The sequence below is a fragment of the Plutella xylostella genome, chromosome Z (genome assembly GCF_932276165.1).
Source record: "Plutella xylostella chromosome Z, ilPluXylo3.1, whole genome shotgun sequence".
Taxonomy (NCBI): domain Eukaryota; kingdom Metazoa; phylum Arthropoda; class Insecta; order Lepidoptera; family Plutellidae; genus Plutella; species Plutella xylostella.
In genome coordinates, this window is record NC_064012.1 from 15,642,496 (window position 1) to 15,658,780 (window position 16,285).

At 39.5% G+C, this 16,285-nt stretch overlaps 1 protein-coding gene across 1 annotated transcript; it reads left to right on the forward strand.

The window, feature by feature from the left end:
* Positions 1–722: 722 nt before the first annotated feature.
* On the forward strand, positions 723–16,261 carry LOC105381349 (skin secretory protein xP2). Its single transcript, XM_048632641.1, has 6 exons — positions 723–884; positions 9,302–9,443; positions 11,029–11,203; positions 11,812–11,895; positions 14,881–14,970; positions 15,461–16,261. Exons 1-6 carry the CDS (start codon positions 868–870, stop codon positions 15,562–15,564), a joined length of 612 nt encoding a protein of 203 aa, XP_048488598.1. The 5' UTR covers positions 723–867; the 3' UTR covers positions 15,565–16,261.
* The last annotated feature ends 24 nt before the right edge of the window (positions 16,262–16,285 follow it).

Here is a 16,285-nt window from a genome sequence, read left to right on the forward strand (position 1 = left end):
ATCGTACGAATTAAGAGAGCAGTGAATTCAAATTCAAACAATTTTATTGAGTTCCCCACTGAGTAAAATTTAAATACCATCGCCGCAAGATATTGCCTACATTTCTTGTTTAAACCAGGAAATAATTCTGTCTAGATAGACGCCTAGACTTTAGCAGGTTTCAAACTGTTCTACACTTCACGCATAATGTCCCTTTTCTATTAAACGTAGACTCTAATAGTATAAACGCGTACATTATGCGATAAAGCTTATGTGTAATGTTGTAGGAAAGATCAGTGTAAGATAAATTATGTAACAAGGCTACTGACGTGCCAATCCAGTGTATGGTATAAAGTTCAAAGTGTTAAGTTTATGATGACCCCCAGACATATACACAACTGTACTGGTATTACATTCATTGAAACGATTAAATTAAGAGAAAATAAATTTCTTTAGTAGTTTTGAAGTAATTAAGGTATTTATGTAGAAAGGATCCAATAGAGGAAACCTAACATACTCCTGTTAATAATCGCTGTTTTTCAATTAAAAATTCTATCAACGCCGCACCCATCGGCTATCTACTTCTACTTACCATCTAACCGGGCGACAAGAGTCGAGGTAGGTAGATTTGGTAAGTAGCGAATAAAAAATTCAAGTCCAAGTTTGTTCGACTTACGAAATAGTATCGTATTAGAGGCTCAGAGATCCGGGCGGTGTTGTCAACAACGTAGCGATGCGAGGTATCCGCGGCATGTGATAGAATGTGCGGCGTGGTGGAGCGCGGAGATTGTGAGTGCAGTTCAGGCCGGGCCGCCAGCGGAGCCCCACTACCAGCGCACAGCTCGCCCACAACGGACCTGCGGCAAGAAGGATTTCGCACCAGCCACCATGAGAATCACAGCCCTGTAAGTACCCATTTTTTCCCAACTTTTTTCTCGCACCAAAACTTTTTCCACCAAAAAGTTTGTGCGTTCCCAAACCTCCTCGTGTGCTGTGCGGACTGCATTTGCGATGACTGGCCGGTTGGATTAAAATAAAAACTTTTTCTCTTAATCCTTCGACTGGACTTTTTTACGCTCAGCGATTTTTCAGTTCGATTTCGCAAGAAGATAGCGCCGCGGTTATTCAATACTGCGCGAGCTGGTGACAGCATATTTAGACCAGCTCCTTTCTAATGTAGGTTTTCATCTACAGCCAGTTATTACCCGGGGCGTGGTGTTAACAGAACCGGTACCTCACACAACCAATGGATACAGATAGATACTTGCCGAGTTACTCGTTACTTGTACACATTCAATTAAAATAGCTAATCTGGGGTTACGTTGTCGTTATGTCACGAAGAAGGCTAATGGGCGGTCGAATGTCACACGAGCGCGTGCTTAGATTAGTATTTCATAATAATTTATGACTTAAAAACCTCATTACGATTTGGTGTAACTAAACTAATTTTCAAATTGATTGGGCGAAACGCAGACCGGTTCGTACATGGCTGAGTGTTGCAAGCCGCGGCTGCGATACCTTGTACATGTATCGAAGATCCAACATTATAAATGTATGCATACGTTCCTTTGCGATTTGGCAACAGCTAAATGAAGACAACGAAATAAAGATAAAACTAAAAGTAACATGCTACGAGCATCCCTGTTCTGATCACGCACGGCAAGAAAATCAGCACAGATGCGTTACTCTCAAGCTCTTACCCATGTTACTGTAACGTGTAAGCATTGACTTATACATAATTATATTACGTGTAAGTTAACAATTATGAAGGCATTAAGTATTGTTGGTGTGCTCGGCTGGCACCATTGCAAATATTATTCACACAAATTGATGACAGTAAATCAAATCCTTATTCTAATTAAGCCGTGAAATGGTTGTGCTAATAAAATTAGCTAACGCGTCCAGCTTGCATAATCTCTACAAGCTTCGTAAATATTTTGGCGGAATGCCTCGAAGACGGCATAGTTTGTAAATACCTCATTATTATCAGCGTTTATATAATTAAGCTGTCTGGTTAGTTGCAAGCTATTAATTAATTTGTTGTTTTGGCCAATTTATTAAATTAAGTGTGAATCGTTAATGCCTTACTAAGAGCCGTCTTCATGATTTACTATTACTGTTATGGCAGACTGAAATTTTATCACAAGACGGGCTGACGGTAGGGTAATTGTTCGTAGGCTGTTATGGGAAATGCCCTGCTCGCCCTTTGAAGTACATATTTTATTTAACTTCTTCTAAGTTGAAAGAAGCCTTCATTTATTTAGATAGAACTATTTCAGAATCTATATGAATTATATTTATGCATATTGGATCACTTGCAATTCATAATGTGTGTGCGTGAAATGGTGGTAGATGACTATCGAAAAATAATTGTAAAATTTTACGTCGATTAAACCATTTGAATTTGAATTTAATAAGGTTGTATATTGTATTAAAAATTATTAAGTTCTCAAGCTCGTAGATAACGTAAATTTTGATCGTTATTCATATGTTAAGCGTATTAGCACTCCTCTGATCAAGATCTGTACATCAAAACTGAAACTCAGGATGAAAACTTGCTCTAGAAGAAGCATCTGCACCCCCGAATTTCATATTTTTTTAAATTTTCTATTAAAATTAGGTACATGAGCGGAGTTTCAATATCCATAAATACATACACTCGCTAACAATGAAAAAGTTCTAGTGCCATAGCACCAAATACTCCTGAACAGAAAGCTAGCTTGACGCCGTCTGCAATATTGAAGCACATTTAATATCAGGACATCTTACAAACTGAAAACGTAAATGTTGTGTTAAAAATTTAAAAGAAATGTTTAAAAAAATGGGCTCGCGAGTGTTTGTAAAATATTACTTATATTCTTTTTTTTAATTCACTATTTTCAATAACATAACGTAAGGGTTGATCGTACTGTTAAAATATAATTATCAATAAGTTTTGGTTCTAGTTTGAGAGACTCAGGTTGTATTAATAAATGCGTTTCCAGGCTCCGACTGACCTCAATCACAAAACTGTTGAATATTTTAAAACTAATCTTGACTTTAATAAACCTCTAGATCAAAATACTAGCAATTCAATCACTTTATAATTTTATTAGTAGTTAGGTACTTAATGACACATTTAAATGTTTTGTACTATTTTATCGTACTTAGACCTTAATTTAGAAATTTTATTATATAAACAATTATCAATCTGCCGACAAATCAGTTAATTTGCTATGGTACATTATGGATCAATAAAACTTCTATGGAACTTGTATAAGCCATGTAGAGAATCGTTAAAGTTCTATAAGTTAGTTTAGTTTATCCAGTAGCTTCAAATTAAAGCCAATCTGATAAATAATTAGTTTTCTATAACAATATTAGGTATATGATTAGTGTTCCAAAGTTCAAATTCCAGTAATCAATAAAGGAAAAATAAAGATACGTAAAAAATCCCTTTTGCACAGACCTTGAACTTTTTGCAACTGCACTAAGTATTCGAAAAGGAGGGTAATGTTTTTGCAAAACAATAGTCACCCAAGGTTAGTTAAAAACATATGCTTCATACATACAGTATAGCTGGTCTTTCTCTATTCTGTGCTTTGCATAACTTTAACAAAGAATGCAGTGTATTCTAAAACAGTTTCGTGTATCGCATTGTCGTGTTAGCCGCGGTGTATTAGAGACAAAAGGTTAGGATATAATTGCAATGTATATGTTATATACTTATTATGTTATGTATATATGAATGTATGCAGGCAGGTTGCTTCACAGCGGAGCGGGCTGTCCGTGACAAACATACTAAACTTGCTATAGTCACTATTATACTAAGACCTGGTTTCTCATGATTCTGTTAGTTACAGTCTCAATAGCGGATTTGCTGACGACGCGTTTAAGGATTATTACCCTTGTTAACTGGATGAGTCCCACGACGAAAATCTAACAGACCATTCATAAATCCAGCATTATGTGTAACATTCACTCATTTCCCTCACACTTCACTCAATATTCTGTCATATTCATTGAAATTTGTTGTCTATGTCTCTGTGATTTCAAACAACCTCAAACAACCAAACTTTTTGGTTTTGAGGTTGCCATGGTTACTATTTCTACCGAGGTTGTTTTTTGACATCCGTCATTGAAAATAATATTATTACGCCATGCCCTTTGAAAAACAATACAACGAACAAGATGGAGTGTCAGTGCAAAAGAAACTTCTCGGGAAATAATATATCAATTTCTAAGTAAGGTCTTATTTTAAAATATTTTGTTAGAAGATTTTTCACTTAATTCAATAGTTCTCATTAAGTCATTAGGTTTAACTTCTTGAATCTACCTCTGTGGTCTAGTGGTAGAAGCTCAGCTTCATCACCCAGGGATCCCGGGTTCGATTTCCAGGTAGGGCCATCAATATGTGTTTCTATATTGCGGTTCCAAGTTAGGTTAGGACATTAAATTTAAACTTTTATCTCGGTTTGACATCATATAAAACCCAGACAGTATTTCGCTTATTTTTTTATGTCACACAACATCTAGTTCGTATATTGTTTATCAAAAGCTCTGTTCATTTTTCCATCTTGAATCTTGACAGAATGAGTGACAAGTAAATGCAAGTAAACAACCCGTTGCCTGGTTACCGGTCTTAACCAAGTCTTAGCGGAACCCCACAGCAGCAGTCAAATTTATCACCCGATCAAGGGAGTTAACCCCGTGATTTAGCATGGTGGGACACTCACTAACCTTAACGGTCCAACATGTAACCAAACCGAGGTATTTTTAACCTAACCGAATGGTGTGAAATTAGGCCTAACTGTATTTATCGTTTAGGTTATACTTAGAATTAGAACTATTGTCACTGTAGCCAAGTCGAAACATGTGGTTTATCGGCCGATGTCATACCGTCCATATTAATAATTTAAAAAGTGATGATGCAATATCGATACCAATACGAAAATAGATACCTTACTGAAACGGAAACTAATGTCCAATATTCATTGACTTATATATTACTTAGCCAATATTTCAACCACCAGGTCACAGTCTCCAGCGCCTGTGGTGACCTCCTGACCTCTATTTTATGCAAACGATATGCCAATTGATTTCCGGTTGCCATTAATAGTAGGTATCAAATCGGACATCATTTATATTAGATCGGTGCAGTGTTTAAAAAAATCATAAAACATGTTTATGACTTATAATTTAGTTTGAGAGTATTCTTTTGACTTCTAAAATGAATTCATAGACAGGTAGAGTAATTTTCTGTATATCACATCGAAAACGACTACAATAAAATCGTTTCCCTTCCCAGAATAGTCAGTCATAGACAAGACAAAGCTCTCGTAGGATGCGCCGGCGCAGCGCTTACCCAACCGCAGATCATAGACGCGGTAATAACCCCCCGCCTTGCGCAACCCGGCGATTGACATTTCACTATAACACGGAATAACTCACGAACTTTTGCTATTCCAACTGTTCGAAAGCTTGCATAACAAAAAATGTAAACCCTGCCTCTAGTTTTCGGTCGTAGGTGGTGTTTAATATCAAAATTTTGACCCGTCATTGTTAAAAATGTTACACAACATGAGGACTGCGATCGTATCAGCGATCGAAATACCTATTACAAAATGCTTATTGTTTCTTAATTACGGGAATTTTAATGTGACTTCGTAATAAGCGCCCCCGTGATTTCGCGAACAATGCTCGCTGGGAAGCTATGGCAATAGGTTAGGGTTAGCCGCTATCTAGATTATTGCATGAGCTTGAAGTATGGCCCATCGGGGACCTAAATGCTAAAGTGCTGCTCGTTGCACGATCAGAAACGAGACATCTGTTTAGTGATATCCAACCAGTCATGGAAAATTTCTAAACCTTAAATGCGTATAAAATTCATAATTATGTTGAAATAACCAAGTTAAAATAAAAAGAGTAGTTATTTATATTTTCAACATTATCATGAGGATTATTTTATGTGTTAATGTTTTTTTTGTGCTGATGATTGGCACTTTAATTCCGAATTCGTTTCTGCTACTGCAGACGCATAGACAGACATGATTCACATAATATGAGAACCCTCATTTCAACGTGGGTTAAAAAAATATACAAAATAAAATAATTATTTCAAACTAACAAGGATAATACAGTTTAGAACTTTCTTCTTGAATGTCGTTGAACTCTTTTGTATGCAACTGTGATACGCGTAGCAGATTAACATCGGAAATTAACCGCCCTCTGAATTTTAACACGACTTGTAATGATAATGTTTTTCAATCCGTTTTAGTCTTATACGAGTATTGCAGATAATTTAATATAATTAAAATTTCTTCACCAAAAAAGTCGCGAGCGCAGTCCTTAAAGTTTTCATTCCGGCACATTTCTATGCAATTAGCTATTGTAGCTGCTTTACGTTTTAACAGATTTTACAAGATTATAATTTTACAGTCAACAGTTAAGTAATGGAGCAGTGTATACCAGTGTATCAATAATAATGGCACTTATCTAGTATAACGACCTTGACTGACCTAGACTGTCTGTAGTCACCCTTTCGTGTCGCAGTACTGTTGTAATGAAAATATAGTATAAAAAACCGGCCAAGTGCGAGTCGGGCTCGCGCACAAAGGGTTCTGTAGCAGCAAATATAATATTACAGTTAAATCAACCTATCTCAAAAACTATAAGAGATACTTTGATCAAACCAAAAATCGTTGAAAGAGTTAATTAGCATGCATCACCTCTATTTTTTTTAGAATTTTATACCCCGTAGTTATAAAAATAGAGGGGGGGGACATACTTTTTACGACTTTGAGAGCTGATATCTCAAAAACCGTTCACTTTAAGAAAAATGTTTTTTAGAAAACTTTATATCATTTTAAAAGACCTTTCCATTGATACCCCACACGGGTATGTACATCGAAAAAAAAAATTTCATCCCTCAGTTACATGTATGGGGGGCCCCACCCCCAATTCTTTTTTTTACTATTTAGTGTCATATTTTTGTAGCGGTTCATACAACACATATTCCCATCAAATTTCATCACTGTAGTACTTATAGTTTCCGAGTAAATCGGCTGTGACAGACGGACAGACGGACAGACGGACATGACGAAACTATAAGGGTTCCGTTTTTGCCATTTTGGCTACGGAACCCTAAAAATGTAGGGAAGTATTTTTTACTAACTCCTTCACTCCGTGATTACGGAAACGTTGGTGGTTTAAACATATTATCTATAATGTACAGTTTCCATTTATCTTTAAATGTGTAACCGATAGTTACGTACATGTAAAATTAGATGGAAAAGAATACGTGGGCCGGTTAATCACAGCCTTTATTTACATCACTGGTGATAGTAACATTATTTCTAGATTTCTAACATCATTTTTAGAATGGTACCATAGTTCTTTAGCTTATCGTCATATGTACGAGCAGCTTTCCCAGCCCATAACAGAAAGCTTCAACGTGCCTTGTTTGTAAAATGCAGCTGTTTTTAGGGCAAATTTCGTTTACAACTTTTTGAGCAATCTGATCACGTAGTAGTCAATTCAGCGTCACTGGAATTTTTATTTTTAGCCTTTGCGCAGCGGGAATAGAAGCTATTACCGTCTATAATGTACGTATGATGGTAATTTGATGTCAGGATATAAGTTTATGTGGACGCGAGGAAGTGTCGTTGATGGATTCCCTCAATTGCTATGCGCATGAGTTGACGTGTGGCGGTCACAGCTGCGTACCAAGCACGGGAAAGTCATCATAATAAATTAATAACTGTATCACCATTCGATGTATCACATAAACCTATAGCATCAAAAAGAGACACCAAGTAAGCTTGTGTACCCATTCGGCATCTTATTCCAATTTCCCTGATAAACTTTTTTTGAATGGATGAACTACTAAGCGAAACCACCATAGGTGTTATACGAAAGCTGAATTCGTTTTTAGTGCCTTTGAATGGTGAAATACCTATTGTAGTTGAAGTCTAGAAAGTGATGAAGTGACGTGGGATTCACGGCATGATGGATTAGAAATTTAATTACAGCGATATATCTAATGGTGTTTTATTGGTAAAAGTAACTGTTATTGTTCGCAATAAAAGTAACAGTTTTAATTGTTGGAACAGTAATCAGCTTCAGCTTCGCATGACATAATATCACTGTGTTAGAAAACTCTCACAATGCGTTTTTACGATTACGAGCCCCATTATTTAGCAGCCGACATCAATTGCTAATTACCACTAACTTTATATACTCTTAAAGTAAGTGCTTCGTAGTATACTACCAACCAAGCATTCGGTTAAGATGGTTGAGTTAAACGCAATGTTATCCATGCAGTAATTAATTTTAAAAACATCGAGTACTGTTCATGTATTTTGTGTGTGATAAACAGCATAAAATGTTGAATGGAATGCTAGTTTTTCGACTCTTTAGAGTCCATTCGCCTACTACTACAGCCATATTAACAAAGTTTCCCGAACTGTTTCGTAACTTTTTCAAGTTGGTAGCCCTGCGGAGGTAGGAAGCGGAATAGGAAGTAGAGCGGCGACCCTGCTGCGCCTGCGCCGGTCTGACGTCCACTGCTGGCACTGGTTGACCTCTCGCAGAGAGAATTGCACTCCTGACGCAATGGACACCTGCCGACATAATTGGGATAATTCGAGATTTATTTTCGTTAGTGTGGTCCCTTTGTAAATGTTGTTAACCAGGCAAGAACGAATTATGAAAATCTAGAAGTGCGTTTAGTTCTGCGTGTTCAGAGGTCGGTTTCAACAACGTCGGCTTCAATTCTCATTGACATGCACCGGCGTAGGTATTGGTAACTGGTTCACATTAAAAAGTATTGGCACAGAAATTGGGCCAGATTAGTTTGCCCAACACTGGCAACACTGGCATGACGCACGGAACCCGGCCGAACGAAAAAAGTTGCATATTTCGTGTGCCCTTGAAAGTTACACGACTGGGTCCAACATTGCATTCCGCCGAGGGCAACGCAGCCTCGCCACCTCCACATAATCATTATTACTTAAATATTTATTCTGTCATTACGCACCGACAACATGATCGATTCGATTAAAGGTATAAAGTATACACTGATTTTGGATATGTTGATGAGAGGTTGTTGCCATGTTTTTCACAACCTTGAAACGCCGTGGTGGTATGTTCGCGTGACTATCATTTACTATACGATATTTGAATAATATGCAGTTTTAGATAATTCCTTAAAATCGGGTGACAGACTTTTGAAATCATAATTTTGGTAGATTTTCTTGCCGTAAATTCCACCTTTTATCCTTTTAAGGCGAAGCTTTCGGTAGCTACTACCATCCCAAGCTAACCTCATCCTCCATCGTTGCAGAGTCGTGCTCCTGGCGTGTGTGGCGTGCGGGGCGCATGCGCGCGCGCAGGACGAGGACCGCACGCCCTCGCGGGGGCTGCTGAAGCGGGGGCTGCTGGCCAAGGGGAAGGCCACCACCACCACCACCACGCCCGCGCCTCAGGTATGTGACTACACCAGGGAGTTCATTGAAGTTAAGACCAATCATCATCATCTCAGCCATAGGACTATATCAGGGAGTTGACCGAAGTTGAATCCTATCATCATCATAAACTCATCATCTCAGCTAAAGGACGTCCACTGGTGAACATAGGCCGTTAAGGATATACGAGCCCTTAGGAGTCAAAACCAATGACTTACCCCAAACACAAAATTTTATGTAAATTCTTACGCAATCCATACAAATGAAACCACTTGATCTACTAGTCAATCTGAACCAATTTTCAGAATACTTTCGGCCATTAGAGCTTACAGGTTTAATTTATAGCGTACGAAAATTAGCCCTACAAAGACACATTTCTGATAGCGTCATTAAGATTGTACTTTATTAGGTACGAGTACGTAACCTAATATCCGTAAAAGTATGTTAAGCTTAAAAAAGGCTTTTTATCACCTGCTCCAAGTGGTGAAGGTTACTTAGAGGACGAGGGTGGTACCAACATACGAGGCTATGAAATCCCTTTAAGTGGTACCTTACTTGATATTGCTATAATTTATTCTGTATATGGGAATGGTAACGATTAAAGCTTTTAAATAAATAACGATAAATTCATAAAGACTATATTTTGAATACTTAAATTGTAATTTATATATTTATGTAGGCAGTTAGTCACTTAGGTATTTCACAAAACTTGTTTAAATCTCCAAGAAAGTTGTTAACATTATCTTTATTTTTATCTGAGGACGAATTTTGAACGTAAGTGCAAATTAAATTCCTAAAATACATTTCTCTCAGATAAATCTCAGCCATAACCCAAATCAATCTGTCAAAAGCTTAGCTTTTCCTTGTTACGCAACCGTGGCTTAGTGCCCTTATGCCGTCTCCACCCATCTCGGAATTGGGGCCAGGTGAATCAGGTGACGCAAGACCTGCAGATGGCCCCAAGGTGACGTGCACGTGACCTTTGCATGACCTCCCTTTCCTTCAACTCTCCGTCACAGCGACGGCCAAGTGACTGACACTTTCTGCACCACTTTTTCATTTCAAGTTTACGTTGGCAACAGTGTTGAGATAATAATAATGTGTTCGTAAGTCCATCGTCCATCCATACTTACAAAGTTAAGCCACCCAATGATGTGTAAATTTTGAACGGCTTAATCGATTTTCACTTACGAGACTATAAATAACACGGTTGTTAAAAATAAAATAAATTGAACCTTGATAATGGAGACTGCTGATGACACTTTTGATTTTGAAGTGCACAAGAATGTGTCATGTGCTCACACGGTTGTTTTTGCATTTCGGCATGTAGTAAGCTGAGACCCTGCTTTTTATTGATATATATGATTTCCAAAACCGAAGCGGAGCACACGAACCTCAAGATAAATACCGGTTTTTGTACCCTAATTAAGTTACAACCTGCAAATTTATTTATCCGTTTTGATCATAGACTAATACACTAATATACTCGCGCATACGCACTTTTGTATGGCGATAGACAGTCTTATTAGTTTTGACTATTGATGTACAAATAAAGAGTATTCCATCTATCCACCTATCCATAAACAGCACCCTGTATATCCCCCAGGAGGAGGCAGAATACGAGGACGAGGCGGAGTACCCAGCCGAAGAGTCTCCGGAGCCGTCGTCGGAGGCGCCGCCCTCGTCCACGGAGGGCAAGAAGCTGGGCGGCGTGCGTCCCTTCCGCTCCAACACCGACCTGCTGGAGACGCTGAAGAGAAGGAGGCAGCAGGCCGCTGAAGGTACGGTTGAGATCATTTACTCCTCAATGGCTCCACCTTACGGGGTATATTTTTTGCAGGGTTTGGCCATCAATAGATCGCCTTTGAGTGCCTTAACTTATCACCTATGAAGGGTAAGGGCGACTAGCACCAACATCTTAAATCTAGATTTAGTGCCAATTTCTCCATTCTCGGTTAGACCATAACCAGGGAGTAGCGGTTAACTTTTGACACATCTGTCATGAATTTTATATGGAGATGACGTTTAATTTATAAATCAATCCCTGTCGGTTAGATAACCGACAATGGAGAAATTGGCACTTTGGGTCACTTTTACCAAACGCTAAACGTATATAAAATAGTACCTACTTAAATCAAATTTTAAATACATTTTGTACTAACTGACAGCTTTAAACGGAGTCTAGCGGAAAGTATCGCGATAGTGCGAGGTTCTGTGACGAAATAAACTAGGTATTCTGAGTAGGTATGTTGTAACTATTATATTGCTAGTCCCCTATTTACTTAGGAACCATCTAGGTACGTCCTGGTATTACCGATTTTTGGAGGTTACTTGTATCCACTATCGCCTGCTAAATTAGTTAGTAAACCCCTGCCTGGTGTGATTCCAGCCAAGCTGCACGGTCACAGCGCCACCACCGCCGCACCCGCGCAGTCCGACGCTCCCACCGAGGCACCAGTGAAGGCCAACTTCAGTGAGTATCTCCTACATCAACTACTACTAACTACTACTTTTAAATAATTGCAAATTGACACAAATTGGTAATTACAGCTCTTTTTAGAGTTCGTTATCGACGTCGAGAAACTATTACGGTATTTATCGCGAATTGCGATATAGTGACGTTTATCTAAGTCGATAGCGAACTCGGCAGCGGCGGGTGTCAATAGTTGCCTAACTATTACTCCTGTATTTATATATTGGTTTATTCCTTCTATAGGTATACATCTACGTATCTCTAAATAATAAATAATGTCCTCTCATTTTACCATACATTTGGATGGGACAAGCTAACGATGAAGACCGAGCAAATAAAAAGTAGAATCTACCTATACAATTCAATATGCGATCGCGATTATTTTGCAGTCCGATTTTAAAATCGCAGTGAGTCGAGACGGGGAAAATAAAATTGTGTTATTGATTTTTTGAGCTACGCGTAGTGCGTAATGCGCATGTGTACTCAAAGGGCATGCGTGGAACTAGGCACCGCCCCACACCCACACCCTACGCGTATTGAAATTAAAATCAATAGAACCAGACGCGGCGTCGCGGCGTCACCACACCAGTGAAAGCAGAAAAAGTGATTGTTAAATTAAAGTGTTAAATTGTGGAGAACCACGTAAAGCCATGGAACGTCTCAATAATCAACACGCAGTGAACTCAGCAGACATCGAGGAAACCAGTTATAGCGAGCAACCACCGTGGGGTGGAACTACATAGGCCTGGCACCACCGTCACCGCAACCAATGAGGAATGGGTCGAGGATCCAGAATATAATGACACTAGCCGTCACAGGCATCATAGAATAATGTTGGACGACTCTCGAGGAGTGAAGAAGGGGGGGGGGGGGAAATTAGGGTCGCCCCTGGATCCCAGCACCGTCAGTGCATCCAATGCGGATTGGGTATTAGATTCCGGAACCTGCTGCTGCAGGTACCTAACGAGGAATGAGGTATGATCGTTCATTGTCGAACTTAAGCCACTGAGACCAAGAGAAATGGGTGATCCGCCCATTCACTGTGGGCAGGGACTATTCAACTTGCCACTCCCCACATAAGAAATAGATCGTCGACCATCACAACCACCAGACCATCATCAGTACATTCAATGAGCAATGGATCTCGGAATCTAGCGACAACACCAGCGGGCTCTTGCCTTTACCGCCATCGCATACTCTGATGCTCGGCGCTTGCAGAGTGCCCACCATCAATAAGCAATGGATGGATGACTACGGTAGTGTAGTGACTGCCATCGCCACCTAACCAATAAGGATAATGGTCGACGACTATGGTGGAGTGGACATGGAAAATTGGCGCTTGACGCCCTGATGCTTGATACTATGAGCAGCAAAATCGATAACGAATGGGTCGTTATTATCGATATATGTCGATATTGCCCTTATGAGGAATGTGCCATGGACCCGTAAACTCTGACACCCCTGAACAGTCGTAACCTGCAGCGTAGAGAGATGTTTGATGACTCTCGGTCCCGGAGCAATGGGTCAATAATGGGGCGTGGATCCTGGCACTTTCCACCACTGTCCGTACGAACAATGAGGAGCTTAATCAATCACCCATATAAAATAACGTCCTCCAGCCCAATGGATACACGAACTTTGGAGGAATTGGCACTTTGGAACTAGTTACTACCAGCACCCGCACACCTGTGAGGAAGAGTCTTCGGTCCTCAAAAATGATACCACCGCCAGAACAAATGATAACGATTGGGTCTTTGATTCTTGCCCTTACTTGAGACCATCGACCCCATGGGGAATGGGTCATGGACCCTGAATACCCTGACAACCCTGAATAACCGTAAATGGCATCAATAAAATGATGGTATCTCCCAAGTTGAAGAATGGGTCAATAATCTGGCGTTGTTCCTGGTAAAAGGGTCGTTGACTTGGCACTTGCATCCACCGGCGTGCATTGAATAAGAAGTTTGAGCAATAACCAATATCGGTACCTACTCTGGAACTTGTCACCTACTACTGGAACATGCAGTACTTATACTGCATTCATACCAATAAGGAATGAGTTGTCGGTCCCCAATTATGACACCGCAGCCAGAACAATCGATTACGAATTGGATCTTGGACTCTTGCATTTGCTGTCACTGAGGAATAGCATCTGGTACATAATCAATAAGGATTGTGCGTATGACTATCTCTTGCCTCCACCGTCAGCACATCCACTGAGGCTCTGGGTGTCGTCCACAATAATAAATGGATCGAATAGCAGAGCCTACCATTAGCACCTACCTTAACTAATGAAAAGTAGGTCGAGGATTATTGTTCCTCCAAGGAAAAATGGTGCTACAAAACTGTGGCGATTGATACCACCGTCAGCGCAACCGATAACGGATGGATCTTAGAATCTTGAGACCATTTACCCAAATGAGATAGAACTAGAACGTCGACTTTCTGGGTTGGCTAACACAGTCGTCTTCAACCAATAAGGAATGGGCCGACGTCTCTGGCTGTTGCCACCACCGTCAGTGCATCCAATGAGGGATGGGTCATGGAGGCTGGCGTTATGAGTCGCCAGCAACAATTAATCATAAATATGATATGTCTGTACCTACGTTATCTGTCTTTTTTGTAAAATAAATAAAGTTTTATAACTAAATCGCGCGTTTCATTTAATTACTAGTATTCCTTAATTAAATCATAACACTTAAAATATCCAGTATATTATTTACCTATTCGCGGAGCGCCACAACACTCGGTCTTCCTCATCCAACCTTTGAAGATGAAGTTTGATCATAATTACCAGTTAGTCTTGTCATATTTGTCCACCTCATAGACACCAATCTCCTTCTCCGAGGAACTTCTATCTGTGATCGAGTCTCTCAGCTGCTTCCTTATCAGAATGTATCCAGAGCTCTTTAATTTGTTTAAATCTCCTCGTTAGAGAAGTACTAATGTTCCTTGGTCTAAACAAGCGTGCGATGGTATATTCAGGCAAGAAGCGCTTCACGTCTGGCAGCCGGGACAGCAACACCGAGGAGTCTTCGCCCGCCGGCAAGCCCAGCAGAAATCGCTTCGGAAGACGTAAGTCCACCTCTTCTGCTCAACTACATTTACTTCTCTACCTATTTGACCACTAGTTAATTAGTTATCTACTGGTAAGTCTAAAAGATGGGTGCCTAACATCTACGAATGGTTGTGATGAACCTTCGTTGACACGACACCCTGCAGTGGACTGATTTGGTCTACATCTACATCTAGCTACAAAGTAGTTCTATTATTTCTTTACTTATTGAGCTCAGCTGAACTAATGATACCCTTTTCTGTAAACAATAGCAGAATACATACTAAGGGACAATAATGTCGTGGCCCCGGAAAAAATGGGAAAAATATCGCTTTATCGGAAAAAAATGTCGCCCAATATCTCCTTTTTATCTGGTCTCCTGTCACATCTTGTCTTGCAAGTTGCGCGGCGTCCTACAACTTATCTTCGAGGCTTGTCAGTTCTTGCCTATTAGGAGTAGGGGTTGCTCGACTATATTTTGTGTTTTCTAAATGACCACTACTCCCGCAGCCGCCAAGTCCATCCAGGAAGTGGAGCCAGAAGTGGAGCAGAACGACGCCGCACCGCCAGCCAGGACCGGCAGGACATTCTCCGGCAGACGCGGAGGAAACTAGATCTTAGCCTACACGTGAGGGCCCACAGTCCTTTGTACCTATGCAGTAGACCCTAGGGCAATAAATGAGATGCAGCAGTTATAGAATTAGATGTTAAAAGAGCGGATGTGCAAAACGCTCGTTTAAATGGGTTCAAATAATTAAAGAGATACGACGTTCTTCGACAATTTTTTGATAAATATCTTGAAATATCTGTGTCGTAGAAGTTGCACGATGCAAAAAATTGCTTATGGTTATTTATTTGGGGTTGTTTTTAGGGTACAAACGTTTAGTATAATTGTAATTATTTGAATTCTAGGACATAATTTCATTGGGAACCTGCTCAAGACTCGTACAGAAAGTACAATGCTAATACATTTTAAAGAGATCACTAATTACGTAACCATAATCATTTTTTGGTGAGTGTATTTGTAGATTTTATTAAAGTAAATATTAGTAGTTAGCTGCAAAACAGTGATTATACTTGGAAGTTTAAAAAATACCTACCTTTGCGTGTCGCGCTTTTAAGAGTTCAATGTATATAAGTAACTTATCGTCAATTTGAAAGTAGTTACCTATCTACTCTATTTCATATTACATTATCGACTATTTGACCTTCTTTAATCATCGTCATCAATATCGTAACTACTAGCCATTTTTATACTTACTTGTAAATTATAGAGCTAAGAAATTTATAAATAAATATTTTGTACTTTTTTTTAATTGGTTTCTTTTTGGCTCC

Coding starts and splice junctions, on each gene's coding strand:
- LOC105381349 (XM_048632641.1), top strand. Junction 11,896..14,880: donor ACCAGTGAAGGCCAACTTCA/GTGAGTATCTCC, acceptor TGGTATATTCAG/GCAAGAAGCGCTTCACGTCT. Junction 14,971..15,460: donor CAGAAATCGCTTCGGAAGAC/GTAAGTCCACCT, acceptor CTACTCCCGCAG/CCGCCAAGTCCATCCAGGAA.